General features: G+C 35.6%; 3 protein-coding genes and 1 long non-coding RNA gene across 5 annotated transcripts in view; all 4 read left to right on the top strand.

Annotated features, from left to right (window-relative positions):
• Positions 1 to 27,667, top strand: part of LOC128864203 (thrombospondin type-1 domain-containing protein 4) — a 203,148-nt gene that overhangs the window by 85,241 nt on the left and 90,240 nt on the right. Inside the window, exon 1 of one of the 2 annotated variants that reach the window (XM_054103765.1) lies at positions 24,121 to 24,152. The exons of the other annotated variant lie outside the window; for it this stretch is intronic. The gene's annotated coding sequence lies outside the window, so the exon portion shown is untranslated. Of the gene's footprint in view, positions 1 to 24,120; positions 24,153 to 27,667 lie in introns of those variants that run through there. 2 annotated transcript variants of the gene reach the window in all.
• On the top strand, positions 5,353 to 6,389 carry LOC128864207 (uncharacterized). The gene is made up of 2 exons (XM_054103768.1): positions 5,353 to 5,470; positions 5,545 to 6,389. The coding sequence occupies exons 1-2, from the start codon at positions 5,420 to 5,422 to the stop codon at positions 6,232 to 6,234; spliced, it is 741 nt and encodes a 246-aa protein (XP_053959743.1). The 5' UTR covers positions 5,353 to 5,419; the 3' UTR covers positions 6,235 to 6,389.
• LOC128864206 (uncharacterized) lies at positions 14,807 to 16,093 on the top strand. The gene is made up of 2 exons (XM_054103767.1): positions 14,807 to 15,058; positions 15,136 to 16,093. Exons 1-2 carry the CDS (start codon positions 15,005 to 15,007, stop codon positions 15,865 to 15,867), a joined length of 786 nt encoding a protein of 261 aa, XP_053959742.1. The 5' UTR covers positions 14,807 to 15,004; the 3' UTR covers positions 15,868 to 16,093.
• LOC128864209 (uncharacterized) lies at positions 24,522 to 26,104 on the top strand. Its single transcript, XR_008454657.1, has 2 exons — positions 24,522 to 25,649; positions 25,724 to 26,104. It is a non-coding gene; the product is annotated as an uncharacterized LOC128864209 (long non-coding RNA).

Raw genomic sequence — 27,667 nt, 5'->3', positions numbered from 1 at the left:
GCAAATTAATGAGATCTCAGACATCGAGATAAAGAATTTGTTGCTATACTTGGACCTCACTAAATGGATCTGACTTAGATCAAAAAAACATCATCACAGGAGGGCAGTAGGAGTAAACCGGTGCTGTCCACTAATTAGGATTATTTCAGTGGATATACTCAACCACTTCAACAACAACAACTTTAAATTTCCACTTCATTATTTTACTAAAATTTAATGGGCTACAAAATTTCATGCTAAATTTTTTCTATACATTTTGAAAAAGGCTAAGCATTTTGGTGAACAATTTTTGTAGAAAGTTTGAAATTTGGATTAATATGGTTTTTGTAAGACAGTGAGCAATGTGTTTATACAAAAAACAGTTAACATAAAAAAAAAAATTGTCAAAAGTGGTCAAAATGTTGAGGTGGTATAGTTTTTTCGCGGGCTATAGGTCAGAAACTGTTTCCATAAATTGCTTCCCACCCTAATATTTATATATGTACTTGTATATATACTACGTGTGTAATTAGCTGTTTTTATTTATTTTCTTTCCTTATTCATTTTTCCAATGAAAACGTTCAATAGCAAATTTTTGTTTACTTATTTAATTTAATCGAATTTTAAACGAAGATTTTGCGGTTGGAGCGCTATTATTTGAATTTTAAATTAACTGGGTGATATCCCACCCGGTTAGTTAATTGGCACACTTTGATAAACAGATGTGTGTATGTATGTATGCATTCGTATGTAAATTCAAAAAATTGCCATTCAGCGTTAGCTAAATACCTATAAATTTCTTTGTTAGTCATTATTAACTCTGATGACGCGTATATTTTTTTATTGTTCTGCCACCACAAACTGACCGCAAAGCCCGCAGTGACAAAAAATCGGCAAGCACATGGCGGGCGGAGGTGCTCTGTTGTTGGCGGTTTGCTGCTTCAAAAAAAAAGAACGGCGTCTTGCAGTCGTGAATGTGCAGATAGACTTTCATATTGATTGAAAATCGCCTAAAGCTGACAATGGTTACTCTTAGAAACAGAATAGTTTATTGGCTTTCACGCAATATTTGAGATTTTTTATTTGGTTTGTCTTGCTTTTTTCATCACAAATATGTGTATGTGCATATATATAAAAGCGAGAGATATTTGATGTGGAAAAAATTGGTATTATAAATGCTAATCGATTGGTCAACAATCATACAAAATTATGTGTTAATTTGTTTTCAGAGAGCGTCAGTGTCGGCAAAGTGATCTACCTGGTACCGACTACACATTTTTACGTGCATATATACGTATGTACGAATATGTGAGATATGTGTGATATGCATCAAAAAACATGAAAGTGCGAAATGTAAAAGTACACTTGAAAATTTAAGTGCCTATAATTAAGTTACTCAACTGTTTCGTTCATTTTTATATTGTAAAAACTACTAATCTGTAACACACCTATGGTATACGAACTTGTACACAATCACAGTGGAATCACAATAAGGCATGATTAATGCCGCTGCACAATTACTCATTGTGTGGGTAATAAACTTAAATTGAATTAAATACCTATTAAATTGATCATTAGTTAGTTCCACAAATGTTTTTCCTGGTTTTATGTAAGCTATAAATAATTGAGTCGATCATTGAATACCTACAGAAGGAATGAAGCAGCAATATTTTTGATGTGATTATTATTTTTGACTTTCAAAAAATCCAGATTTCTTTAGCTCTTCGAAACATGCTTTTACTAGCAACAATCTTCTTTTTTGGGCCGAATAGCTCTCTCAGACAATGCACTCATATTGGGGAACAATAACATACCTTAGAGAGTCTGGTCGTGTGAGCACAGAATGGTGGCTTACTCATATAAGCAGCTCCGTGCGCTAGTGTTATTTTGTTGCGAAGCGGTTCTTTTCCTAGCATTGTTGTAAATATTTACTAGATGTATACCTGCGAAACTGGAAAACACTCAAAAATAGCGTCAGCTACAAATACAAGTGGGCATAAGTATGTATTTTTCATTGCAGAAACCACATATTTTATGATTGTGACCCCTGCTTAATAGGACTAGCAATAATAACGATTTCTGATTTGCACTTTTTCTGTGCTAATTAGAGGTATGCCTCTACAAAGCCACCAGAAAAGCAAAATATATATAAAAAACCAAAATATGAGAATAAAAAACAGGCAACAAAAATGAATTTTCCTTAAGGGAGGAAACCGGTTTAGGAGGCCGAAATTTTGGTGTTATTTGTGAATTTTTTGAACAAGGAAGGAATATTTAGAAATTGTTTAAACTTGGAGCGTACTTTACTCATATTTTTAAGTACACTTTAAAATACTATCAAGCCATTTCCGCCGGAAATAGTGGCGTTAGAGCGTGTTGTCCATGGACGATCGCCATCCGAGTATATTGCTGGTGGGCATTCCAGAAGTTGCAATTTATCTCCGTAACCAACAGCAATTTTTTTTTCGTTAACAACATGTTTCCAAAGAATATGAACCTAATTTTGATAAAATAATATTGAAAATTGCATATCTTTGAGGCGCTTGAACACAATGTAATTTTTTCATACCATATTTTTTCATCTATTTTGCTTAAAAAAATATTTTTAATGATAATATAATCCCAGAACTAGGTTCATATGTATTAGGATTGAATAAAGAATACTCCGAAAAAAATTTATAACGATTGGTTGATAACTTTTGGAGCTAGAGTGCCCACCAGTTGAAAAAAAGTAGTTTCGAGAAAAACGTCGTTCTAACTAACGTGCGCTACGGTGCGGAACCGACCGGCAGTCACTTAAGTGCTCATAGAATCGGGAATAATGCGATTTTCGCTTTAAAATTATACCACATATTCTTGACTAGTTATACTAACAATTTATGCAATAAAAATGCAAATGTTGAAGGCCTTTAGGTGGGAAGCACCACGTAGTTTATTTGCTTAAATTCATCTGATAACCATTTGCATCACTCTTTTAGATCAGCTTTTCATTTCTATTAAAAATATACAAATATTTTGGTTGAAAAAATTGAAAAATGTTGGACAAGATTTTTAAACATTTAATATTTTTATGGAACTTTTTTTTATTTTCGAATAATAAAGTGAATTTTTTACTGAAACATTACTGGCACCTCTTGTATTGCCCAATGTGTTGTGTTGCCACTCTTAATTTTTTCTCCTTTTGCGAAGAAATTTAATGGAAATTATTGCCTTTTCTGCCCAACTGTCTTCGTCTTTATGAGCATTTTAACCAAGAAAAACCCACTACCTGGCCAATGGATTGGTCTCTCGCATATTCATTTTCCGCTAGATGACGTTAGTGAGCCAAATCTTACTATGTAGGCATTACAGCTTAAAAAAATTGTGCTTGAAAAAAACCAGTTGTGTGTTAGGTGAACAAATGAGTTAAAAAGTTGGAGCAAAGAAATGTGAAATGTGAAGCCTATAACGTATCGAATGCAGCAGTAAATAAGTGGCTGCAATGGATATCTTGCGATAGAGTGAACGTTGAAGCTGAGGCTCAATATCGAAACCGTTGATGAAATGATGGAAATTGAGTCGGGCCAACAAATGCGCACTTATTCAATTGTTTAACATAACATAAGTCGTATGTGAAAGCGCGGGGCAAAAAAACCTTTTGGGCAGAAGTGGCGCCGAATATACTTTGCTCAAATAAGTATAACGAAGTCGAGCGGTGTGCCAATCCGAATGATTGTTTAGCCCAGATTATCGTTTATAAAAATTTGCAGTGCAGTTATTTATTTATTTATTCATTCTTAGAGGAGAATCATCCACTGTGAGCTGCTCTAAGCACGAAAAACACTCAACTCGGCCTCTACTGTCAGCAACTTATCAGATTGAAGTAGGGTAGGAAAAGTACATCGAGACAACCTCAGATGTTCTCAGGCCTTAGATGGGCGGTTCTGTCGTTTTTCCTATACTTTGGACCTGGTACCAAGCGGTTATAACATTTTCAAGTATTTACCAAACTTTCGTAATGGACCACCGTCGTTTACAAGAGAGTCTGGAGAAATTAGCTGGTATCTACTTTGCCATACAAAGCAAGATAACTACATTATCCCCCAAGTGGAGATCTTCTCTAAAGATGTTTAGGTAAGGGGTTTTAAAGAGGGTTAGGTAAGGTTAAGGTCAGATATAAAAGGTATTATGGTGCAAGTTAGTGAAATCAGAAATTGTAAAGAGATGGCGTGCATTGCTGACGTCATCGACTCAACTTAGTGACACCCCCTGCTGGGTTCTCACAAATGTTGACATGGAATTCGAATACATTAGCTGATGATAGATATAGTACGAAAATGCAACTCAGCGAAGCAGAAGTCGGCCTACAACCAACTTTTTATGATAGGCTAAACATTTGAGAATAACCGTAGCAAAGACCTACGAACCAAGTAATCGCAGTGATAAGGTTGCAAAGAGGCTGTGGTCAATGTAGGACTAATGCGGTTATCATTTATTCTTGGTGATGTTGTCAAGTTAGAGAATAGATGGAATTTACTCAGCACATCTTATGCCCAGATCTATGGTTGGAGTTGAAGCGACTCAAAGTTTTGAATGAGATAATGGAAGTAAAGAAATGCACCTTTCCGATTTCATCTAATGATGAGAAGTAGTAAGAAGACAGAACCTGGAACGCGTGTAGGAACCCAATTAGAGTATTTTAACACTCACTGAGGGACCACTATTCTACTATACTGGTGAAGACAACGTTGAAACGTGTTCAGGTGCTGATGGTGGATGCAGCCAAAAATGCCTGGCGAATCAGTATTTGTTTCAGGTAGTATGACGCCATAAATATTGGTTCGCTTTCACCCATGAAAAATTCATATAACGCAAAGTTGTTAAATAAGGGTTTTGTTCCCGCATTTGATCCCGTTGTTTTGTTGGTATGATCGATGACACTGCAGTTTTACTTGTACTTGGTTATTCTGATTTCATTGCCATTATCGATTTTATACAGTGTAGCCGAGGGAATTTTAATGATTCAGTATAAACTGTGAACACGAAAACGCGCTTACATAGTAGACAAAAGTGATGATCATCGCAACAAAGTACTGCAACAACAACAATATCAGACGCTTTGTGAAACCCCCGAAAACTTACAGCTATAGAAGTTATGGCCAATATAAATATGTAAATTAACCGCAAAAGAAATAAACAGAGAACAAACAATAAAACAAGAGCATTTACGGTCAAGTTGCCGCAAAGAAAAAAAAAGAGTTCGACAGAACAAACAGATTTTTTTGTTTGTGTTTTGGTTTGATATTTCTCAGTAGCGAAAAAACGTAAATATAAAATTTACGCTTATAGCCGACGGCACTATTCTGTCATAGGTATAAATAGAAGCGGCGGCTGCGCATTCGATTGTGAGTCTCAGTTGAGCCGGTCAAGTGTGTGGACGTATTTTGTGTTTATATAAAAAATGGCGAAATTTTTCATTGCTGCATTTCTCTTTGTAGCGGCGTGCGCGCAGGTGAGTAAAGATATTAAATTTTGTGCTTTTGATGGACGATAATAACAAAATATCTTTCTGTTTTCTTCAAATAGTTGTCTTTCGCTGCTACCATAGCCGAATCAATCGACGGCGACCTGCGTGAAAATTTGAGTGCTTACAACAAGATCCTTCCCGATGTTGATGCTGCATACAAAGCCGATTTGGAGAAATTGATCGGCCAGACCGAGGCTGCGCTTAAGGAGACCGACCACAAGGAAAAAACCAGGATTTTGGATGGCCTGCACGGCTCTTTCCCCGAAGATTTCAATAAATATTTAAGCAAGAAATTGCAGGAACTGAACATTGATGCTGAAGTAGAGCGCTCGCTCGAATTCTACAAGGCTCTGTTGGAAAAGGCCGAATCTAATGATTTTAAGCCAGATATTGAAAAGGCCATTGAAACCTTGAACGCCATCACGAAGGAGGCTGATGCCGCTAAGAAGGTCGAAAGTTACTCAAAATTTACAAAGGACCTCAGTGCCAGTTTCCAGGAGTTCTTGAAGAAGCAAAACTTGCCTCAGATCGAAAAGGGTTTGAGCGGTGCGATCAAATTCTTCGATGGCTTGCTAGCCGAGTCTGATGTGCAATACAAGGAGGAGATCGCCGCTTTGAAGACACAGGCTGAAGCAGGTTTGGCTGCCGCCACCTTGGAAGAGAAGCAAAAGGTTTACTACGAAATCACCAACCCCGCCAACAAGGAGCTCTTCAACTACTTGAAGGAGAAGTACGTTGAGAAGCATTAAATGGCTGTGTGAGTTATGAGTTTTGTAAGCAATGATTATTTGTAAGTATAAATGTACTCATAAATATAGTTTATTGCAATGTTGTTGAATGTGCGACCAATAAAGGGACTAATGCATTGGCGCTCGTGTGAAAATAAAAATAGCGAAAAATTGAATTTATTGGTTTTCTAAATGATTTTTTTTCGAAGCTTTTTTGCAATACTTAGGTAAATATATATCGTAAAATGCGGCATCGTTAAACCCTCGACTTACTACTAAGAAAATTTTTATTTTGTAGTAGCTACTTAAGTGTTGGGACATGGCAACAGCATAATAAATTTGAAATCTGACATTGCCATCGTAAGACCTGACACTTTTAATCGCAATCGTTGTCAGTTCATTTTTTCATACGAGTGCAATTTGTGCTTTTTACAGGTACTTGGAATAATCAGCTTGATAAAAAAAAAAAAAATTAAATGAAATTAAACCGTGAACATTTTCGACGTGCATTGAAGCAGTAACACAATGCCTCTCGATGTGCTTCGGATTTAATGATGAAGTCACTTATTTCGCTAGTTTTACCAACTCAATTGCGGTTTTACTTTGCTACAGACCGAATTTAGTGAAGCTCGTCGAAAACCAGTTGTTGTGCCTGAGCAAATCGAAGCTGTGCGTCAATCGGAGTTGTAATATCGGCATGTCACATATAGTATAGTGCCTTCTGCGATAGAGTCATGCTTGGACATGAGTTCCTCTTCCGTTCAATATTACACGAATAGTTGGTTGACAAAAATACTCTTTCGCGTTGGTTACCGCATATTTTTCTAATAGCTGAAAAAATACTTGCATTGATTATTTCGATAAACATTTAAACCATTAGTGGCTAGAAATATTTATTTTTACTTGCCAATCGCGAAACTTCAGTGCTTGGTTAGTGGTTATAGTGGTTTTCTTTCAATATGCAAATATTTTCTTTGATTGCAAATCTCAAAACTTAAATTGCAACCCTCGTATAGTTTTTATTGACAGATTTTTTTGTGTTTTGTATTGTGGCAGTTGAGTTTTTCTTTCAATAATGAAAAAAATGTTTTCTTGCCAATCTCAAAACTTAAGTAACAGCCCTCATATAGTTTTTATTGGCAAACACTAGCTTGCACAGTTTTTTAAGTTTTGTACCATGGTTGGTGTATTTTTCCGCCCATACGTAAACATTTTCTTTGATTGCTAATCCCAAAACTTAAATTGCAGCCCTCGTATAGTTTTTGGTGACAGATGTTTTTGTGTTTTGTGCCGTGGTAGTTGTGTGTTTCTTTCAATAATAAAAAAATGTTTTCTTGCCAATCTCAAAACTTAAGTAAGAGCCCTCGTATAGTTTTAATTGGCAAACATTAATTTGTACCGTATGTTTTGTGCCGTGGTTGTTGTATTTGTCCTTCAGTAAGTACATATTTTCTTTGACTGCAAATCTCAAAACTTAAGTTGCAACCCTCGTGTAGTTTTTATTGACAGATTTTTTTGTGTTTTGTGCCGTGGTGGTTGCGTGTTTCTTTCAATAATAAAAAAATGTTTTCTTGCCAATCTCAAAACTTAAGTAAGAGCCCTCGTATAGTTTTAATTGGCAAACATTAATTTGTACCGTATGTTTTGTGCCGTAATTGTTGTATTTGTCCTTCAGTAAATATATATTTTCTTTGACTGCAAATCTCAAAACTTAAGTTGCAACCCTCGTGTAGTTTTTATTGACAGATTTTTTTGTGTTTTGTGCCGTGGTAGTTGCGTGTTTCTTTCAATAATAAAAAAATGTTTTCTTGCCAATCTCAAAACTTAAGTAAGAGCCCTCGTATAGTTTTAATTGGCAAACATTAATTTGTACCGTATGTTTTGTGCCGTGATTGTTGTATTTGTCCTTCAGTAAATATATATTTTCTTTGACTGCAAATCTCAAAACTTAAGTTGCAACCCACGTATAGTTTTTATTGGCAGATTTTTTAGTGTTTTGTGTCGTGGTAGTTGTGTTTTTCTTGAAATATGTTAAACACATTGTTTACTTGTAAATCTCAAAACTTAACTAGCAACCCTCGTACAGTTTTTATTGGCAAATGTATTCCGAAAATCTGGAAATTTTCTTTAGTTTTCAGCTCTCCGACGATTGCAGTGTCATTAGCCTGAGCTGACGCCAATGATTGAGGTCGTGACAGTGGTATAATGTGTTGCGATACTGGAGATGATATCTACATTTGCACTGATAGGCAGGCGGCGATAATATCCCTTACAAAACAGTCGAAAATCCCCAAGTTAGCCATGTATGCCGCGTATCTCTTAATGGCATGGCTGTGCCATTTTGCTCAAATGTATCATGGGTTCCTAGTCATTATGACATCGAGGGGAATTGTAGCGCCCTCGAACTAGTGAGAGTCGGAACCAAGTTGGCTGACGTGCGCACAGACAATGACATAGGCATACCCCTACAAACATGCAAGCTACTTATTTTTGAGAAATTCTTAATAAAAGCAATTGAAACATGGCGTAACGAACCCACTTGCAGAATCGCCCGAAAATTGTGACCGATGCTCAATGCTAAGTGCACGGCTCCTCTGTTAAGGCAAAATAAACACAGCCGTAGCACACTGATTTCTGTTATAAAGAGGCACTGTCTTAAAGGCAGATACGCTCAGGGGCTGGGCGTGCATACATATTCCTTCTGCAGAAGTTGTATAAACAAAGAAGACGGTCTTGCGCCTTTTGCGCCGCTGTGCTGCTGCTGTGTAAATAATTTCTTTATGAATTTGAAGATCTCAGCTCTATGGTAATCAGGGATCTTCTAAAATTTTTGAAAAGTTTACAGCTCTCGAATTTGATTTGTATCCTTACCCGACAGTGTCCGTTATGTGTCCAAACTTCAAGTCTTTTCGGTAAAAACTGTCTGGAGGACAAGATGGAATCATCTCAACACCTTCTTCTCAGCTGCTCGGCATCACAACGGACGAGTTTGAGTATTTGTCCAAGTGGGCCCCTCGCAAGAGTAGCCATTTATTCTAACCTCAGCTAACATTGGATTTAGGGAGCTCCCCATGTTATATCGCGATGGGCTAAGAGCCTGAGTGGACAGCCGCTACAACATAGCCCAACCTTATCTTGTGTTCAAAACATAGAAATATGCATGAAGTGCATATGTATACAGCAGTTCTAAGTAAAACGTAACAAACTTAAGCAAAATGGTATTCCATTTCACTCAAATAGTAATATCTTTAAACAATCATATCTTCTGAAGACTTTGAGATTCAATCTATGAAAATAACCTATTTGAATGGTAAAATTTTAATCCTTTTAATGTTTACAGTTTAATCGAAAAAATAGTGGGCATATGAAACGAAATTTCAAATATTAAAAAGTGGAGCCTTTTAAACAAAATTTTTGTGACAAAAATTATTAAGGTAATCAATGATACCCCATTTCTCCAAATTGGATGAGAAAATTTTGACTTGCATAAGGTTGTATAAGAAGTACCTGTTTTTAGAGACTTTTTTGTTTTTGGTCACCTCCATAATTCCATAAAAAATCTATTTAGTCCAATCTATTGATGCTTTAAGCAGAGACATACATTCCATATTTTATATCAATCTGTTCATGAAATCCAAGATCTAGGTGTGATCCTTGACTTCCAGTTTTCATTCAATAGTCACATTAACTTTGTTGTAGCCGATAGTCCGGGTAGCTAGTGCGTTTACATTAGATTAATCTGTAATTTGAATCATGTTTTAATAAATAATAATAATAACTTTGTTGTATCCACTTTTTACTCCATCCTAGGTTTTATACGGCGTAATAGCTCGAGTTCTCGGACCCTTACACTCTCAAATTTTTTTCTACTTTCTTTGTGCGCTCTAAATGAGAATATGCAGCATTTACTATATCTGGGGGCCGTGTGACCAATTTGCGATTGAGAGAGTTGAATTGCGTTCCTTAAATATTATATGCTCTCAGGTCATTAAAATTCTCCGCTTCTTATAATTGCCATTTGATATTAATTAACTCTAAGTCTCTAGAGAGTAGAAAGTCTATACTCTGACTGTCTTTTGATTTTAATGTAATTAAAACAGAAATGGTCCCTCTTGCGGAGCATTCACTTTCATATCTCCACTAGATCTCTACCCGACTACTTACCCATTTCATCCCAAATTTCTTAACACAAATTATGCGCGTAATGCTCCTATTTCCGGCGGACTAAGAGAATTCAATGAGATTTCGCTTCACTTTCAGTGCCAAAGAATGAATTTTATGAATTTTTAAACTTTTTTTTTAAATTTATTTATGTAACTATCATTAGTAATTTAAGCTCATGCTAGCGCTAAGTGGTCTGTAAAAACTATAATTATGTTTTAGATTTGAAATAAATGAAAGGAATATTTTAATTTCCGGAGCAGATACTGTGCCATATTTTTTATTTATATTTTTTGATGGTCATCGCAAGTGACCATTACGAAACAATCAACACTTTATTAAAAATCCTTATAATAAATTGTGCCCTTAACATGCACACGACTTAACTTTTTAAGCGTCTTCGAATTCACTCGTAAGATGAAAAATATACTCACATGAAAACAATTTGGATGCTTTTGCCTTGCAGGAATTTTCATTATGAGCCTTCATTATCGTTACATTACTGACCTTTGTTCTCACAATGAATTCATGGCATTTACTTAAATATAAATATAAAATAAAAAGACTTACAAAAAGAAGTGCTCTACTGCTTAGACTTTGTACGGTTTGCTATTGAACTGTAGAATATAGGCTTTGGACGAATATTTGTAATATTATTTTTCTGATAAAGCCATTAAATATGTTCTTACATAATTATTTGTTTGTGCTTTGTATTTGCTGCTAGTGAAAGCGTGCGTTTATTGCGTGCGACTGATAGTGCATTTTTAAGTATTTTTTGCAAATTGACTAATTAGATATAATTTGAAAATAGGCGGGTTTTTTCTAATGTAACAACTTTCGGAGTGTGATGCGCGCGGCAGTTTTTATGCACCGTAAGGAAATAATGTGAATTTTGTATTGAGTTGTTGCTTTAGTAATCAAATAAAATGTCAAATAGTTTAGGCAGTGCGCAAATCAAAGAAAGCATTTTTGAAATAAAATATGAATAGAATTTCTTAATGAATGACAGAACCTTTTAGATAAAATCTTGTTTATCACTGAATAAAATTTACTACGAACTTTATTGTTGAGTTCTTTGCACTGCCCTGCAATCACAGGCCCTACCCAGGGCCCAGGGTGACTACCTTCCAATAAGGTTTTTTTTGACACATCACGCGTGACTGCTGTCAAACTAAATACATACTTTTTTTCAGCATTCATTGACATTTCATCATGGAAAACGTACGCATTACGGTGCAGTTGCGTCCAACGCTTGAAAGAGATCATCTTTAAATAATAAATTTCATGAATGGTTTTAACCAAATTTATAAAGATTATCCAATCACTTTGAATTTTCGCGGTTTTATCTCAATTTAAAACCCGATTCCTCTAAATTGATGACCCTTTATTTTCCGAAATCTGACCCCGGTCGCCGTAGCCGAATTTGTTGGCACGTGACACAGATGCGCGCATGAAACACCAAATCATGGAAAAAGTGGCCCCTCGGCAGGCAACGGCAAACCTCCGAGTGTATTTCTGCTATAAAAAAGCTCCTCATTCGGAGTCGGCCTTAAGACTGTAGGTCTCTCTATTTGCGGAAGTAATAAAACATTTGATGGATTCGCGAACGTTAGCTAATAATTTCTTCTTATGTCCCGACCTAAGTTGTTTCAAAAAAGTGAAACAAGGTTGAAATATTTGCCTGAACGAAGTAACTGGTTGCACACTAAAATTTCACTAGAAATATTTTTGTTGAACATTTTAGTCCACTAGCTCCCACCCAAAAGGGCCGTTAGGCCACTTAGAAACTCTACAAAAAAAAAAGAGGCTAGAGAAGCCTAAAATGTTCTAGAAAATTATTCTTCAGAAAATTTTTCTTGAGGCTTTCTAAAGCAAAACCTTCAACGCCTCCAACATGCCACGAGAATTTCTACAGAAGCTCAACACTACTTTCAATACCTCCTAAAGGAAATATTCTCGTTGTATATGTCTATGAAACCGTTTGACTGAACAATAAGCGAATGTGGACTATGAAAATATGCCTAGTGGATAGGTATACTTTCAGAAAATATTAACAAAGTCTGGGCTGGTTTGAACTGCCACAAAAATTTGTCGCAAAGTGCTAAATTTTTTAACGTTCGCGACGCGCCGTAACCTTTCAGAAATACTCACTCAGGTATTGCGCATTGCTCATCTGTCCGATTAGAAGTCTTATAAAACGTTTGCTTCTCAATTCGTCATTAGGTAATAAGATCTCTTTTGCTGAATATCTCTATTCTAAGATAGATTGCAAATAAGGTATTTCCATTAAAAAAAAAAAAAATATAATGAGAGCTCGAAATTTTCGAACTCTCGAAACTGAGTGTCCAAATTTTTTCTAAAAATGCTGAATAAAAATGTTAAAATCTTATTTATTTGAATGCCATCTTTTGTACAATAAAAAATGAATGAAAAAAGTAGTCGAAACTGGTCAAAATTTTGATGTTCTATAGTTTTTCTGCTGGCTATATAAAGAAATTGTGAAACAATATTCACCTTTCATAAACACACAGGTGAATTTGTAAAATCCTTACCTGGCATAACAAACCCGACCTCTACTCGAGTAAAGCTTCACCTCTCCTTTTGAGACTGATGCAAGTTTGCACACAGAAAGCCAACATTTATCATCAGAAAGATAAGTTTTAGAATTTTTCGGTCAAATCTGATTAAATTCAGTATTTACATATGTACGAGGTGTGGCTATTAAATTGCGAGACTGATGCAGTTTATGCCAGCTTCAGCTTACAGCGCCGCTTTAACTCCATAAATCACTATGACGAACTTCCGTTTTTCGAAAAAGTACCGGAAGTTTGTTTATACCAGCTTCTTAAAGCGCATGTGGCGTCCTTTTCACTGCTTGGACGGACTCAATTCTTATTCTTTTATATGATGATTTGATCTTAAGAAATATATAGAATTATCTCTACACAAAATCCGGCTAACAAAGCGGATGGTATAACATTGAAATGCTATACTTTGGTAGAAACGTCTTGATGAGGACCCATGAAATGTTCTTTAACAATTCAGGAATGTTTTTCGTTATAATTTCGAGGAGTTTAAGCAGAACGTAAAGGTGCTAATGCTGACCAATAATTTGATTTCCGGTGAAGCTATCAGATCGAGCCACATTACCAATTTTTTCGATATACCCTATGATTAAAAAGTACCGGGAAGGTGATTTCGACTGTTTTCTTTGATTGCCAAGGCGTAGTGCATCGGGCCGGACAGTCAATAAAGAATATTGTTTATCCGTTTTGAAGCATTTGAGAGATTCTGTACGTCGGAAACGGTCGGAAATGTGGTCAAATAATTCTTGGATTTTGCATGATGATTACGCGCCATCGCATCAAGCCCAAATTGTGTTGGATTATTTGACCAAACACTAACTAAATACCATCGTGCAAGCACCGTATCCACCTAATATGACCCCCTGTGACTTCTTTTTGTTTCCCAAGTTGAAGTTACCACTTCGTAGAAGGAGATTTCAGTCGATAGAGGAGATCAAAGAGAATGCGACGAAGGAGCTGAAGGCCATCCCTTCGCCGGCCTACCAAGGGTACTTGGAGGACTGGGTTAAACGTTGGCACATATGTGCCATGCTTCAGACGGGTCATATTTTGAAGGAGATAACATATATTTGGCGGAAATTGAACTCTGTTTTGTTTTCTTTAAACATTCCCGGTACTTTATGATCATAGGGTAGTCATCCGTTTTTAAAGTGCAAGGGATACTCTTGCCATGTAAATAATCTTCAACGTTGCCTCGATATTCTTGGTAATGCTTATTAGCTTCACTCGCGAGTTTCTTTCAATAGTTCACAGTTGAGATTTAGTACCGCGGCTTCAAGGATTTACAACAATTCATAGCTGTATTGCCATTCCTGCCATTCTTCCGCTTAAGCAAAGAGAAAGAGAAAGAAGTGAAAGAGACGCCTGCACATTTAACAGTTCACGGTTGCAGGTGGTGACGTATGTGGATTTCTTCTACAGAAGCGTCGGTTTAAGAATTTAACAGCCCTACTTCGTATAATCATTTGCTTCTTTCAAAATTTGCTCTACATAAGGCAGTAGCTCACATGCAAACCTTCATACATATTTTTTATGTCGCAGTCAACCATTCATTCCACTTCCATTTGTTTTTGTATTTTTCTTATGCTTAGAGCTCACTAATCCGAGTCACTTCAATTACTTAGCAAATTGCATTGCAGCCACCTTAACTCAATTATGGACTGCTCTTTGCGGTCATTTATGCTTTGGGTACTTACGTATGCATTTGGTGCATTGCTCTTGGAAATGTCATTGAATTTTCTGTAAAACGAAATTTGCAAAACCAAAAAATTAGTGCTTTGATATTTTTTAGAATTTTTCGCTCAGTGAGCAGTAATTTCTTAGACTTTGAGCGAGACTAACGTCGAATCCTGCCTGGGCAGATAACAGACGAATTTCTAAGCTAAAAAGCATTCATTACAGCCATGTATCGGGACCACTACATACTTTTGCCGTGTATTTTGCAATAAAAGTGCGTTGCACGCGACTCGTGCACTCTTTAAGACGCTCGAACGCTTGCAGTAGAGAATACATTTTCGTAGTAGAAAGTCAAATAAATCAATAGAATGTTTTTGCGAAAGCTGCTGCTGATTCAAATTCAAGTAATCTTCGCGCTACAGGTACGAAGAAATCAAAGTTTCCATAAAAAATGGAATGACACAAAAACTTCATTTCTTCTTCTCCGTTGACTCCGCAGTTCATCGCAGCCGATAAGGCTGAAGTTGATGTGGACGAGTTGAAGGCGCAAATCAGCAGTCACCTGAGCTACACAGCTCACCGTTTGGCGCGTATTCAAAAAAATGTCGCACCACAATATGCTGACGAATTGGAGCAGATGCTTGCGCGTTACGCAGAAGCCGCCAATACGGAAGATCCCTTAGCCGAGGAGAAATTGTTGCTCGCATATGAAGGCGCACAACGTCAAGAATTCATGGGTTACCTCAGCCTACAATACGACGAACAATTCCTCAACGAGGACATACGCATACAAGAGTGGAGTATGCGCCAGTTGTTGTCACAGGTGAGCGGCCCAGTGGCTGAGGAAATTGAAAAGCTGTTGCCGGCATATGAAAGCGCTGCGAAGATTGAGGACTTCGATAAGAAATATGCCGCTTTCACAGCAATACAAGAGGGGTTTTCGTCCACTTTATGGAAGCTATTGGATGCTCAGCCTGAGGACAAGGCTTTGCTCAATGTCCAACTGCAGTTCTTTAGAGAGTTTTTAATGTACCTGCTGAAACAGCAAGAAGCAGCGCAGTTTGTGGCAAAGATAAAAAGTGTGCTCGGCGAGGTAGAGGCGGCGCAGGTGAATGCAGATGTGAAGCAAAAGTTGGATGTGCTTGACAGTTTTGATGATTTAACGACGAAATTCGGACGCTATTTGGATTACAAAGTATTGGAATTTGAGTTCGACCGATTTGGGAGATAAACTTTTAGTAAACGGGCGGGACTGTGTGCAGTTAGCTTAATGTGTAAGGCGGTAATATTTGTAGCAAGAAAAGTGTGAAAATAAACAGAGATATTTGTGGAGGAAGTGTTGGAACGAATTGATTATTATGCTAGTGAATGCCAGTTATTGAATGAAAGATAAAAGTTAAGAAAAATTTAATTTTAACTGAGTGGAAGGTAGAAGTAAATAAATAACCGCTATTTTATTGCAATAACCTTTTTCGTTCCTATGGCCAACAACTATGCCATTGGCTGAAATGTGACACGGCAGTTTGAAATGTCCGCTTTTTGATATGAGATCCCCATTTATTAAAGTAATTAAAAAAAAAAAAAAACTTAAAAAAATATCAAATTCTCGTTTAGGATAATATTACAAACAAAAAAGTGAAAAAATTACGAAAAGTTAACTCTAAACAGGCTACTTTATAACTCGTCAGTAAAATAGTTAATTGTAGTTTTCTCCAGAGCCCTTCCTGCCTTACTACTTACCATACATATACTGGCCTCTGTTCCAAAAGTTCAGTAGCCCCACTGGACTTTATGAGTAACTCAAAAACGTTTAAAAAAACCAATAGAGTCCTCATACATCCTTACATACAGCTATATATTTGCCATGCTCTTGTTGTATACAACTTTTTTGTTTTTTTTTATAAACTAATATTGCATTGTACAACGAAAACTATGTAATTCCACGCTCCAACTGTGTACAAAGTTCGCGACTATTTAAAAACATTAAAAAAAAAAGTCTAAGAATCCCGTTTTTTATTCAGAATTTTTGGAAATAATTGGTATGCAGTTATATAGCCCATTCATTCTTCAAAGTGCTAGTATCCAGAGAATTTCGAGAAATTTTTTTTTCGCTGCAGTGTTGAGCATTTTCCTTCATATAAAAGACTTTATATGAAAGAAAATTCTTGAAACTTGCTCTTTATTATACCGAAATTCAGTGGGTAAAAGGATATAAAAGGGGTATAAAATTGCGAACAACTGAGAAATCTTTAACTCCAATTTTTAACAATTTTCAAATTTTAGCGAACTTTTTTTTGAACTACCAATTCTTAAAAATAGTGAAATTGCGTTTTTGGAGAAAATTTTTTTTCTAAATAATGATGTACTGGTAGTATAAAACATTTTAAACCGGATTCGGCTTACCAAAAAATACCAAGCCGATTCTTGGTGAAAAAATTAATGTTGCATAGTGTAAATATTTAATAGAATAATTTTATATTGCAATGCTAAAGCAATAATATTGAGGTTTTTATACCCAGCAAGTAAGCTGACTTACTTCACTAAAAATTGCTCAATAACCCGAAGGCTGGGCAGCTTTTTGGGTACGCAAGTATTTTAAAGTCATATTTTTCATAGCAAATGTTGACTTAGCTGCCAGTATTCAAAAAAATCGTAAATCCGAAATATTTTCTTTTCGTTCGAACAGTCATCGTACTTTATTTGCAAGTGTATCCGCTGTCATTTTTCAACTTCCGTTTTTATTTTTCTACTTCTTTAACCTGATCCCTCTATGTTGTTGATTAAACACAGCCTCAGGTTCCTTCAAAACATCAATACAATACTTCTGCATCTTCATCAACTGCCTTCTGCAAACACAAGAAACAAAAAAAAAAAATATAATAATAAAAAGAATGTTATATTAACAATTCACAGTGCACCCATTATACCATAAACACCATATATGCATCACGTTGACTTACTATATATTTGTCCTAAGGAAATCTTAATTCCATAGTTTCGATCATCCGCATTTGTAAATGCAAATGTCCATACTTACGCATAACTCATGATTATCATATTTACTTGCATGCATACATAAATATCTAGGGTGCCTATACAGAAAATATATACCTAACTTGTTCAGAGAGCATCAGTGGCTCCTCAGTTTTTATTGTTTTTGTGTTGGCTCTCAGTAATCTAATTAATTGAAACTTTTTGTCTCCAATTTACCGCTTATATATGCACAAACATTGTTTTTGTCATTGTTGTTTTACCTTTGCGTATAGAGAGAGCAAACTTTATATTCTTTTAATGTGACCTTCGCGAATAGGTTACAGTTGCGGTCATGAATAAGGGCAACCACAGAGATCGTGTAAATATTAATAGATTTTCTATTTCAAATTACTACTTTTTTGTGTTTGTAGTGAGCATATCGCTCACTTACTTCAATAGAGCCACAACTCAATAAATCAAAAGTTTACAATTTATTATGCATTTCTAAGTAAAAGTAACGACATATTTTCATCTAATGGGATACTGTTAATAAATATTGCCATGCATTTCTTGCACAGCATAAAAGAAGAGCTGTTATTTCTGCATATTTTTGGGGTTATTTTAAATTTTTTAAATTTTTTTAATTTTAGACCATGCAGGTTATAATGTGAACAAAAAAATTAACAAAAATTTGCAGTGCGCCGAAACATCTGCAGGTGACGAAGCAGGGCAGGCTTTCTCTGGGGAGCGGCGTGAATTCTACTTTACGAACTTCTTATGAGTAAACATTTTGAAAAAATACGAAATAAATTCAAAACAGCTTAAATTCCTTTGGGTTATGATTCTGCATTTTCAAAATTCTGTTAAGATAAAATGATGTAATAATAATAAAATAATATTCTGCGTATAGAAATCGTGTATATAAATTTCCTTTGCACTATAATTCTGTATTTTTAAAATACCGTACAGAAAAAATTTTTTTGATGCTTTTAATGAAAAAAAAAAAAAAGTTTATGTATATTACATGAATTAAAAACTCAAAAAGAAGAGAAAACAATTGGCAGTTTAACAATAATAGCCGCTTTAAACTAATCACTTCTCAGATTCACCGCCAGCGAGTATGGCTATGCCTCCTAAGACAGGTATAACACACAATTGCCAATGCTGCCAGCCCTATTTTCTGAGACTTGCTAAGCTTCATAAGACCGCATTTATTCTCTTTTGATGTTCCCGTCGTCTCACGCACTTTGCAATTTTTATTTTTTAGACTACATCCAACAGAAAAATTGAGAATTACGAGGGCACAAAGGATCCTAACAAAGCACGAGCATCACAATAAACGATTTGAAGCAACGGCAACCGTATAAAGGTGGCCTTACTAACACTCATTAAGGGCTTCTAACAAATGTAATTTTTGGCAGCTCTTTTCCAGTGCTACCAACATTTTTTTATTTATACCGTTGCTTCATCTATGTTTTGCCACTTTCTATGGGAGACCCAAACACCATATCGTCCCCTCTCTGTGTTAACCTCGTAACTTCATTTTTTTCGAAATTGAGATTTTTAGTGAAAAACACTTCTTAGCACACCTGTTACGTAAAACAAAACATGCAATGTTCATAATGATTATAGAATTTTTTTCAGAGCGTTTCGATTTTTCTTGTATCTACATGTTCGAATTCAAAAACTTCGTATCTACTATAAGTATCGTATGAAATAAGTTATAACTTTTCATAGAAGTTAAGTAACTCTAAACATTTTTATCGATTTACTGAAAATTATGATTTTGTAGATACGAGGTTAACACAGAAAGGGGACGATATGTCAAAGACTTAAGTCTGCACTCCGAATGCTGCGTGGAATTTGGGAAAAGGCAAGCAAATAAAAGCAAATTAACTTGTGTAATGACTGATGATAATTCGCACTGCAGATTATTTTCTTTGATGAGAAAAAGTTTAATTGAGGTTCTCCGGATGGCTACAGTTCATACTGGAGAGATTTGCGCGAAGAAGCCAGTTATTTTTTGAAAAGAAATTTTGGCGGAGGGTCTTTAATGGCTTGAAGTGCGTTTTGTGTGGGCGGGATGTTAGAGTTCAGCTTTCATTTTACTTGAATGAATTCAATTGGGAAGACATCAGTCTAAAAGTTTGATGTTTCATGGCACAGGATGAGAGATATGCAGTCGTATTTGGGATTTTAGAGTGGACTGTTTGCTTTCCAGATTTATGAAAAAGTGTTTTATACAAACATATTTGACCTAGAAAAGCTGTTATGGAGAGTGAAGAAGAAGAATTTTGTCAAAACTATTGTCCAATCGATTATTCGAAATTATTTAGGGGAAATCTTATTATTTATCACACTTATCTAAAAATCTTGCGTTTAATGTAAGTTAATTATCGTTTTTATGCGGGGCTATAGACCCATGTGTAGTCTACAGTGGGGCAAAATCGCAAAAGTGTTTGTGTTTAGAAAAAAAAAAAAAAAAAAAAACAATTAACTGAACACCAAAATCCTTTGTGATTTATTTATTTTTTTATTTTTTTTATTTTATTTATTAATTTTATTTTTTTTATTTAATATATTTTTTTATTTTTTCTTTAAAGCCCCTTTAAAAGAGGCCCTCAAAATAAAGAATTAGCTAAAAAAATACTGTATAATCTTTTGGACCCCCTTCTTTTCATTATTTGCAACCCTCTCAACTACATAATTTTAAAAAGAGTGCATCATTACGCTATAAAGAATTATATATATATATACATATGCATATGTATCTATACTAATATTATAAAGAGGAAAACTTTGTTTGTTTGGTTGTAATGAATAGGCTCAAAAACTACTGGACCGATCTTAAAAATTCTTTCACCATTCGAAAGCTACATCATCCACGAGTAACATGGATTATATTTTATTTTGGAAATAGGGCTCCAGATATAGGTCAAAACGTGGACCCGGGTAACCTTCGGATGTGTATGTACAATATGGGTATCAAATGGAAGCTGTTGGTGAATGCTTTAGTCCAGAGTATTTTTCATGCCACTCCGTGACTAGGGTCTCGAGATAGAGACCAAAACGTGGACCCTAGAATGTGTTTGTACAATATGGATATCAAATTGAAGCTGTTGGTGAATGCTTTAGTACAGAGTATTTTTCATGCCGCTCCGTGACTGGGGTCTCGAGATATAGGTCAAAACGTGGACCCGGGTAACCTTTGGTTGTGTATGTACAATAGGATGTCCCGAAATATTTTTTTTTAGTTTTTCTAAACGCAAGACCTCTTAAAATTTGTGTAATTAATTGTAGATTCCAAAAATAATTTTTAAATAAAAATGAAATTATATCGTCAGGTCTCTACCGATCTTCAAACTTTAGAATATTTTACCTTTTTTTGTAATTTTTCGCATTTTTTAATTTCGCTGAACTGAATTGAATATACAAAAATATTAACTTTTTTATTACATTCAAGTATAATGTAAACATAATATTTTAATTCGCATGCATTGACAAGTTCCCAATCACTAAATCTTTGCTAGGTTTCAACCTGCAAATACCCTCAATTTTCAACATAATTCGAAGTGTTTCTTACCTTAACTAGGGAGTGTTTTCTTCAAAGCCACTCAGTTTCTTGTGTCGTTAAAGTGCAGTTGCGATTGTTTTATTTTTAAAAGTGGATTAAATAATGAGTTTGAGGCGTAGTGAAACTACTTGTGCTATATTGGGACCTTACGAAGAACTTGGCGATCGACAGCTACCAACCATAAAGGACGTCATTAAATATATTTTATTCGTAAAACACGATCTAAAATTGAAGTACAATGGAAAAGATCCATCAAATTCAGATACATTTGCGATTGTTTCTGAAAAAATATGCGATATTTGGACCAAAGCTTCGATTCCAATCGTAACAAAAGAACGAATTATTCAATTACAAAAACAACATTTCGAAAAATATCTCCATTTAAAAAGATACCCCAAAAACAAAAGAAGTGATAGCTATGAAAATAAACTGAAATGTTTCTCAGTGTTATCAGAAAAACTCTTCGACGTTGCTGCTTGTAAATGCACTTCTTTCAAATTTTGTTCATATTTAAAACCTAAAAAAGTTCCCATCAATGAAAGAAATTTTATGTTGGATCAGAGAAATGACAGGAAAATGGCTATTGGCGGAATTGATAAGAAGGAAACGACTAGATTAATGAAACGACAGCAGAGACAAATAGAAGAATCAACAAGGGCAACAAAAAAGTTCTGTTCTACTCAAGAAACCTATTCGGACTCAGCCTGTTATGAAGATGCGATGAGTGAATCTTGTCTGGAAATAAATCCGATATTAGAGGGATCATCGACCAGCATGCCCTCAGTAGAGGCGCCATCAACTTCAACGGCAAATCGAAACACACTGCCGTTGCCTACCGTGGCTAAGGTCTGTGACAGATACGGCTTATCGTTGCGATCTGCTGCGGCTGTAACTTCGGCGGTTTTGGCAGACGTTGGCTTGGTTTCTACCAAAGAGTTAACTCTGGTTATTGATAAAAACAAGATCCACAGAGCGGTATCTAAAGCCCGGACCGAAGCCTCAAAAGATATTGGAAGCACCGTTATAAAAAGCATTTACTTTGATGGACGTAAGGACAAGACTCTGATAAATGAGAAAATAGGGAATCGCTACCGTCGCAAAGAAGTTTTAGAAGAACACGTCTCAGTTTTGGCTGAACCTGGATCAATTTATTTAGGTCACACAACGCCGAATCGTGGGACTGGGAAGGAAATTCAGATTTCGATCACAACTTTATTAGAAGGACAACGTTGGAAGTTAGATGACCTGATTTGCGTGGGATGTGACGGAACTGCAACTAATACCGGTTGGAAGGGTGGCGTGATTCAAAATTTAGAGCAATATTTAAAACGGCCACTCCAATGGTGTGTTTGTTTACTTCATGCTAACGAATTACCGCTTCGTCATCTATTTTCTACTTTAGATGGTCCCACTTCTGGGCCTAAAGAATATTCTGGACCTATCGGAAAACAATTAGTTGGCTGTGAAACTAAAACCCCCGTGTCTTTCTGTGCGGTGGCTGGTAATTTGCCTGACTTGCCGAGAAATGTGATCGATGATCTTAGTACAGATCAAAAATACCTTTATCAGATGAGTAATGCTGTATCAACTGGTTTCTGTGCTCCTGAGCTGGCAAACCGTCAACCTGGAAAAATGGCGCACTCGAGATGGCTTACTACTGCTAATCGTATACTCAGACTTTATATAAGTACTCTTCATCCAACAGAAAATTTGAAACTGCTTGTCAATTATGTTGTTAAAGCATACGCCCCGATGTGGTTCCTTATCAAGCAACAAAGTTCTTTTAAGGATGGCGCGAAGCATACTTACCAATTGACTCAGTACTCTCGATTTCTGCCAGAAAATTTGAAATCTGTTGTGGATCCTGTTATCGAAAGAAACGCCTTTTATGCGCACCCAGAAAACCTACTTGTCAGTATGTTATTTGATGAGAGGGATCACATTCGGGAGCTGGCATTACAGAAAATAATAACAGCTAGAGAAAATGAATCTTCAACAAAACTCAGAATATTCAGGCCACCAAAACTTAACTTCTCGGCCCGAGATTACACTCAAATGATTCTATGGGACGAATGCCTAACTACAACACCCCCTGTTCTTCGTCACATTTCAGACGAGGAGCTAAAAAACATGGCAAAAGATAAGATCTTGGAAATCGATGACTTTCCTTGTCATACCCAATCAGTGGAAAGGTGTGTAAAACCGGTAACAGAGGCCTCACAACGTGTAACTGCCGCAAGCTCTAGAGATGGTTTCATTAGAACCAGGCTACAATCTCGAGCAGAAATGCCAAATTTTGGGCACAAAAATCTTTTTAAGATTCTTTTATTAATTGACCGCTTTACTTCGTTTATTTTATTTTATTGTTCTGTAGTTCACTAATTTGCATAATAAACCAGCTTATGAATTTAACTTTTGTGTTATTTTCGGCATATGGTTCATTCTTGTAAAAATGTAAGATTTAATAAACTTTAACGTTCTGTAGAGCCCTCAAGATAATATGTAATTCAAATTTTCTTATGATATTCGTAATCTGTGTAAAATTACGCAAATTTTGACAATTCTTGCGTTTGGATATCTTGAAAAATAAAAAATTTCATACATTGACGGGACACCCTAATGTACAATATGGGTATCAAATGAAAGCTGTTGATAAGTGCTTTAATACGGGGTAATTTTCATACCTATTGATGACTAGGGTCTCGAAATATATGCCAAAACGTGGACCCGCCGTGTCTTTGCACCGAATTAAACCAAACTTACGCACATTGTTAAGTAAGTATTGAAAATGGGTTTCGTAAAGTTTGGTTGTAATTCAGAGCACTGGCAACAGGTACAGCGTTCGTTTGAACCAGCCATAATGTCGCTTACTTTTTTAACGCTTGGGGCGGAATTGAACTGTCAAACTGACAGTGTGAGTTACAATGTGTCAATATTTCTTTCTCATTTGGATGCCATAAGGAAAAAACGTAAGTGCAACATGTAAAAATTGTTTGTGAATTTTTTTGGAGTGGATTTTGGAACAGTGAATAATTTCTTAGGAAATTTGAGAATTTAATGTGAAATCCGAATGAAATTATGTGTTCGTGGAATAAACAATTTTTTTCGTTTTTTTTTTTTTGAAAAATATAAATGGATAATGGTTAAAAAAGCTCCAATGCTTAATAAAATATATAAATTGAAACGAAAAATTCATGGATGATCAGGAAAAAAGACGATATGCGTTGATTTGAAATTTAAAAACAATCTTCTTTTTTCCTGATTTTCAATTTATATTTTATATTTACTCAAAAACAAATAGCAAAACAAAAAATATTGTTTATGCCAAAGCGCTTGAATAAAGAATAAAGAAATAAATAATATGAAAATCATATATTTTCTGTTCTAAACCATATCTATTCTATTTTAGTGTGCCCAGCGAAGGGGGCCGGGTTTGCTAGTATATAATATATGTATGTATAATTGGCGCTTACACCCTTTCTGGGTGCTTGGCCGAGCTCTTCCTCTTATTTGTGGCGTGCGTCGTGATGTTGTTCCACAAATGGAGGGACCTACCACTTAAGCTGACTACGACTAGCAGACTGTTTTTTATGAGGAGTTTTTTCATGGCAGGAATACACTCGGAGGCTTGCCACTCCCTGCTGATGGGCGGCCGCTATTAGAAAGAAGAAAGGAAAGAATTTTACCGCATAGAATTTCACAATATACAATTTTGTAGCTGTAGAATTCTAGCTGTATTTTTAATACAGAATTTGATATACCGAATATTACACAATAAGCATTTCGCACCCAACCCCTATGTTCATACGTTCCGTGAGACTACAATTCCCATCAGACGTGTAACTGAAATTGCAATTTTTTTTTTCTATGCCATCATTTGCTTATGTATTATCAATTTTGGAATAATTACGTACATATGTATATGCATGTACAGACATACATACACATCTTCTCACGTACATATATGCGTGATTACCTTGATGAGTTTGCTCTCTTAGCTATGATCTACCCACTCATACGTATATATGCAAGCACACATTTTTACATACACATGCACATATATGACGGAATAGAACTGTAGTTGCTTGACGCTCCTTTTTTTCTATTTTTCCGTTGGTTTTTTTTCTTACATACTTATGTACATAACGGTACACATATATATGGTATATGGCTATGTACTGGATATAGGCATTGAAATCGGAGAGCGAATTAGGGTTATTGACCACATCCCAACTTTTGGAGGAGCTGCTAAGGAATCAGCTGCTAATAAACCTAAAAATAATATTGGTAGGATGATTTTAAAAGTAGTTTTGTATTGTAAAAGCAAATTAGTTCAGTTTTGAACAAAATATTATTGAATTGCAAAGAGAAATACTTAGCCTGGTTTGATTTTTTACGGTAGTGTGGAGCAGTTTCAGGGAGCTTCGATAAAACGTCAGAGTGGTGATTTGGGCATCGAGAAGCAGGTATACTGGTTATATTATTTGACCTTCTTTATTGTGCAAAAAAAACAAAACAAAAAAGAATTTATCTTTATTAGGGCTATGGACTAGCGAGAAGGATGCTTGGTCAGCATTGAACACTTGAATTGAAAAATCGTCAAAACATTTAAGTTTATGCATGTAGTCGTTTGCACAAAAACATTATTTTTATTTACATGTCTGACGAAAAATTGTACCCGCAAACTTACTTGTATAAATAAACCCAAACCCAAAAAGAAAGAAAAATTTTAAATATTTTAAGTTGAAATAGAAACAATAATAAAGGGTTAAAAAAAAAGTAAATAAAATGCAAAAATTTTCCTATGAAATGTATGTATGTACATACCAATAATACGAATAGTAAATATTTGCATTGCAATAAAAAATACAACCATAAATGTGACGTACAAATAAAATAAATTAATTTTATTACATACCTACGTATATTTGTTTTTAACACCACACAACAAAGTCCAACCCTTTTTCCATGCCAGCTACAGTTCAACAAATTCTGAAGGACTGATTTTTATACATACCATATTTTCTTATATTTGTAAATAAGAAATTTTTCTGACTCATAAATATTTTTTTGTATGCAACTTTTTTGTGTATACCTTTATAAATGCAGATGAGTTGATTTGTGGAACGTATGACAAAATTGATAACAGTTTAAATATATTTTTCAGACTGACAAAAAATCTGTCTCCGAAGACGATCAGTTACTATTTTTTCGAATGAGTCGAATGGCATTCAAACTCCGTCCGGAAGCTACTTGAGGTTTTTTCATTCCCCAACTTTTACAATATTACAAACCTCCAATGAAGTCTGAGAGGCAAAAATTAAAGCGAATCTACACTAGTTAAGTCAATCAAAACTGTTCAGATGCATAAGGAAAGTGTTTTGTAAAAAGTTGCAAAGCCTCACGTGAGAGAGTAATAATAAAGCGCAGTATTGCCACTTAAAGGACGATTTGAACGCCTAAGCGATTTTACCTGATTACAAAAATGTACGCTAACCATTGAGTTTATTTTTAAATGAGTGAAGTGAGCACAATTGGAAGCACGAGGTCTTTTTCAGCTGGTACTTTCTCATACAGAAGAAACGTTGTCTTTTTTATGATATCGTTTGCTGGTTCTCAAATTGCTGCGTTATGTCTAAATCGCTTTAAAGCTCATATCGCTCATCAAATTTCAACAGCACCTTTTTCTATAACACTCCAAGAGCCACCATCTTCATCGGGCCGCTTTACAGCTCGGGGTGAGCTTTCGCTTTGTTCACGATTCGTTTCCATACATCTCGATGCTCGGTAAGAATTCTCTAGTTTCTAACAACCAGTATCCTCAGGTCCATGTTCAAATCATGTCAGCCTTGGACGTTCTCGTACTTTATGCGCATTCGCGTAATATGACTCCCCATCAGATTTGACGTATTTCATGATGTCCTCGCCTTTACATAGGTGCAGCAATTCTTTATTGTAGCGTATTCGGTAGATACCATCTTGCCGTCGTAGCAGACCAAACATCCTTAGCAGCACTCTTAGCTCGAATACTCTTAGACACGATTCATTTTTAGAAGTCATTGTCTAGCATTCACAGCCGTATGAAGAATTGGCCGCATTATTGACTGGCATAAACGTAGTTTGAAATCTCTCGTAAGAAGTTTCGATTTCAATAGTTTGGTAAGAGCGAAATCTACTCTGTTTCCTGGTGCAATCCTGCTTTGTATTGAACTGTTTTGAATCGTGACGCCCAGATATTTAAACGATTGCACGCCCTCGAAGCGGTAAGTACCGATTACCATGTCTTTTGGCTAGCTTCTCTGAACCTTGAGGGAAATATTCAGATATTTGGTTTTTTCTGCATTTATTTTGAGTTCGACGGTTGTAGCACCTTTCTCGATGTTGAGGAAAAGTTCGGTATTTCTTATTTCGCACGATTATCGCCATGTCAGCGGCATTTGTAATGGTTGGCATACTTTTTTGAGGTTCCAAATATTATATTTAT

The sequence above is a fragment of the Anastrepha ludens genome, chromosome 5 (genome assembly GCF_028408465.1).
Source record: "Anastrepha ludens isolate Willacy chromosome 5, idAnaLude1.1, whole genome shotgun sequence".
Lineage (NCBI taxonomy): Eukaryota > Metazoa > Arthropoda > Insecta > Diptera > Tephritidae > Anastrepha > Anastrepha ludens.
The sequence above is the reverse complement of the archived record's forward strand: the minus strand, read 5'-3'. Positions and strand labels throughout refer to the sequence as shown.